Raw genomic sequence first — 4,225 nt, 5'->3', positions numbered from 1 at the left:
TTTGTTTGTTTTTTTGTTTTGTTTTTGATTTTTAAAAATCTTGAAACAATCTGAGACATCAAACACAATATTATACAAGTCATAATAATGCTGTTTGCTGCGGCAGATTTGTCTGTCGTGATATTTCTTTTTTTTTATCTGCGCAGTTCTGAAATAATTTAAGACAAAAAAGAAAACAATCTGTACAACTGACTGACTGAACATTAAATCCTTCATTTTCTTTCGTTTCAGGCATGTGAAGGTTTTATCTTTTACCTGAGATGTTTCGACAGTGAGACGTCTCACTGTTGAAACATCTCAGGTAATTGATAAAACTTTAACATTTCTGAAACAAAAGAAACTTGAAAAATTAATTTAACTTTTAGACATAGTGAATGTCATACATCTATTGACTGAACAATAGGTTGCATGTACTGTAAGTCCTGGTTTGTCTGGTTGGCTTTCCTCTGTAGTCTACACACCAGCAGGTTGTGGGTTCTATAAAAAGCTTCATGTATGTACTGGAAATGAGCATGGCAGAGGGTGGAGACGGATACAGAGTATATGTCAGTGTTGTACCCTTGCAGAGAAGAGAAGAGAAGAGAAGAGAAGAGAAGAGAAGAGAAGAGAAGAGAAGAGAAGAGAAGAGAAGAGAAGAGAAGAGAAGAGAAGAGAAGAGACGTCAACAGTTCAATCATACTGCATGTCAACACAAAGACACTAAATGAGGCTTCGCTTTCCTTTCTCTTTTCTTTGAGCTTTGGTGAAAGGAATGAAAGAAATGAAAGACTTGAGGAGATGGGTGTGAGGAACAGAGGGAGAGAGAGAGTGAGTGATGAGCGTAAGAAAGAGACAGAGAGAGAGAGAGATGAATGAGAGGCTGAGGGCAAGGCCCTTCTTTTTTACCACTCCCGCATTAAGGAAATGACAGAATGAGAGAGGAAGATGAGAGAATGAGAGAGGGAGATGAGAGAATGAGAGGGAGTCTTTGTGGTTAACAGCTTATTGTTGTAATGTCTGAAAAGTAGAGATCCTGAGCTCTTTTCATTAGCTGTGTGTGTGTGTGTGTGTGTGTGTGTGTGTGTGTGTGTGTGTGTGTGTGTGTGTGTGTGTGTGTGTGTGTGTGTGTGTGTGTGTGTGTGTGTGTGTGTGATATTGTGCTTGTGTATATGGTATTGCATGAATGAATATGTCTGAGTGTTTGAAATGTATACTTTCCATTTGAGGATATTTTTTTCGCATGAGAAAAACTTCTTCACTACACTGTTATTAAAAAAATATTTTTTTCTAAAGACTACTTCATCGTACCCATTGATGTTCCTAATTTCTCACCGTTTTAAAAATGTAAAAAATACAAAAAAATCTAACAAATAAAATAACAATAATGCTGCTACAAAAGAATAAAAACACAATAGAGTATCCTTAAAACCGGATTACATTCGTCAGATTTTTTTTCTTTTACGACCAAAACATAAACCCAAGGCCAGTAGCAGTGAGGTGTGATGATGTCACGGTGTGTGTGTGTGTGTGTGTGTGTATACTATGTTACAAGTAACTGTTCAAGTGTCAAGTGTGTCTGTATTTGAGTGCAACGTTGTGTGTGTTTATGTAAAAGTATGCACCAAATGTAAGGTTTGTGTGTGTGTGATACCATGTACTGTGTTGGCAGGGGTGTGTGTCAAAAGTGTGCGTGCGTGCGTTGTGTGTGTTTATGTAAAAGTATGCACCATATGTAAGGTTTGTGTGTGTGTGATACCATGTACTGTGTGTTGGCAGGGGTGTGTGTCAAAAGTGTGTGTCCGTGCGTGCGTGCGTGCTATGCTATGTTATGCTTTCAGGTTTCAGGATGCGAAAGCGTGTGGGGGTGGGTAGGGCATGTAGATGTGGGTTGTGATGCCCGGGTTTGGAGAGGTCTGCGGGTTGCGATGCCCGCAGTGGGGGTGGTAGCATGGGGGAGGGGGCACATCTAGCAGTGGATGGGATGAGAAAGGGTACGGGAGTAGGGGCATGTGATGGGGGTTGAGGTGGGTTGTGATGCCCGTATCTGGTACCGTAACAGTGTCCAGCTCTTAGCTGCTGTTGGGGAGGTCTACAATGCGAGTTAGCTGTGGATAAGGAGGGGTATGATGGGGTATTGGGTTTGGATGCCCATAATTGGCACACCTTATGAGAAAGGGTGAGGATGGGTTTCCGATGCCCGTAACCGGCACACCGTGACAGTGCCCAGTTCTTATCTGCAGTTGGGGAGGTCTAGAAGCGTATGGGGGTTGGTGCCTGCAGTTGGCGTTGGTGCTGGCGTTGGCGCGGCCATGTCCCTTTAGTTGGGGAGGTCTAGAAGTCTAGCTAGCAGTGGGATGAGGAAGCGTAATGGTAATGGGGGTTGGCTTGGGTTGCGATTGATGCCCGTAGTTGTCATTTGGCGCTGGCGTTGGCGTTGGCGCGGCCGTGTCCCTTTAGCTGCCGTTGCTGAGGATGCCCAGCAGCTTGCCCGGGTCCATGCCCTGCTGCTTGGCCATGGCGGGCACGTCGAAGCCCATGTGCATGAGGAACTGCATGCTGCTCATCTCCTGTCCGCTGTACTGGTCGCGCATGGTGGGGCAGGTGGGGTTGCAGTGGGGCCACGGGCAGCTGTCCATCAGGTGCATGGGGCAGCCGCGCGAGCCGTTCTTGCCACCGCCGTGACGGGAGCTGTCAGCGAAGCTGCGGTCCCAGCAGTGCAGCGCGCGCGGCAGAGACGTGCCCTTCACCTGCACGTCCAGCCAGTAGCTGAGGAGAGACGCACACATCACATCACATTACATTACATTACATTACATTACACTTAACTTACGCCTTTGTGAAAAGTGACGTGCAGTTATTGTTCAGGGTATGCAGTCCCGGGAGAAATGTGGGGTTAGGTGCCTTGCTCAAGGGAGCTTCAGCAATGGATGGAGGTAGAGAGGGGTGAACCTGCAATCCACTGACCATCTCGCTAACCATTAGGGCACGGCTTGCCCACATTGCAAACACACAAACACGCGCACACACACACACACGCACAGACGCACACATGCACGCACACAGAATGGAAATTGGGAAGAGAGGCTTGCACAGCCGGACAGCAATTGCACAAATGAGACACAAGGGGGCAATCTAACACCAACACCACCATGGACATACAGTTCAGTACACACAGCAGTCTGCTACAACCATTGCACAATTTTCATAAAATGTACATTTTTTCTATTTGACTGTTGCTTATTCTTGCTAGCACTATAATTTAAATGTCTACAATATTCTATATACCACAGAATTAACCAAACAAAGTAAAAAGTGTGCTGCATTGAACTTTTTGTATTTTTTTATGTACATTTGTGTGTGTGTGTGTGTGTGTGTGTGTGTGTGTGTGTGTGTGTGTGTGTGTGTGTGTGTGTGTGTGTGTGTGTGTGTGTGTGTGTGTGTGTGTGTGTGTGTGTGTGTGTGTGTGTGTGTGTGTGTGTGTGTGTGTGTATGTGTGTGTGTGTGTAGCTGTGAAGAGACAGGTGTCCTTACCTCCGGGTGATGATCTCGTGAGACAGACATGCGGGGGCGAACATAGCCCTGCAGAGACAGAACAACAACAAGCAATTGGGTTAGCAAGGACAACCACCAGCACATGTGTGTGTGTGTGTGTGTGTGTGTGTGTGTGTGTGTGTGTGTGTGTGTGTGTGTGTGTGTGTGTGTGTGTGTGTTTGTGTGTGTGTGTGTGTGTGTGTGTGTGTGTGTGTGTGTGTGTGTGTGTGAGAGATTTTTGTTTCTGTTGCTGTGTGTGTTTATGTGAAATAGATGCAAAGAGAAAGTAAGCAGCGTGTCCTGTCCAATTCTGTGTGTGTGTGTGTGTGTGTGTGTGTGTGTGTGTGTGTGTGTGTGTGTGTGTGTGTGTGTGTGTGTGTGTGTGTGTGTGTGTGTGTGTGTGTGTGTGTGTGTGTGTGTGACTTACGGTACGTCCTTGAGTGTGTTCCTGAGCTGTAGTCCGAGTTCCTGGATGTAGTTCCACTGTCCCTCCTGCATGGGCTGGCCCGTCAGGTGGATGTTGTCTACCGTCAGCTGGGCCTCATCAAACAACCACTGCACCACGAACACCGGGCCTACACACACACACACACAAAATCATCAATAATACCACTCATTACGATAACATACTATAGCCCAAGCTCAAACTACACGACTTTGAAATCGCATCTACTAAAACTTGTGATTTAAACCGAAACAATTGGAGCTTTCGCGC

General features: G+C 45.8%; 1 protein-coding gene across 1 annotated transcript in view; it reads right to left on the bottom strand.

Moving 5' to 3' along the window:
- Window positions 1-1,077: 1,077 nt before the first annotated feature.
- Window positions 1,078-4,225, bottom strand: part of notum1a (notum, palmitoleoyl-protein carboxylesterase a) — an 18,995-nt gene continuing 15,847 nt past the window's right edge. Inside the window, exons 9-11 of the mRNA XM_063212549.1 lie at window positions 3,938-4,085; window positions 3,511-3,558; window positions 1,078-2,745 (exon numbers count right to left, since the gene is read on the bottom strand). Coding sequence (XP_063068619.1) covers window positions 2,433-2,745; window positions 3,511-3,558; window positions 3,938-4,085 — 509 coding nt within the window. The 3' untranslated portion in view covers window positions 1,078-2,432. The remainder of the gene's footprint in view (window positions 2,746-3,510; window positions 3,559-3,937; window positions 4,086-4,225) is intronic.

This window comes from Engraulis encrasicolus, chromosome 2 (genome assembly GCF_034702125.1).
Source record: "Engraulis encrasicolus isolate BLACKSEA-1 chromosome 2, IST_EnEncr_1.0, whole genome shotgun sequence".
Taxonomy (NCBI): domain Eukaryota; kingdom Metazoa; phylum Chordata; class Actinopteri; order Clupeiformes; family Engraulidae; genus Engraulis; species Engraulis encrasicolus.
This window is presented reverse-complemented; position numbering and strand designations above follow the sequence as displayed.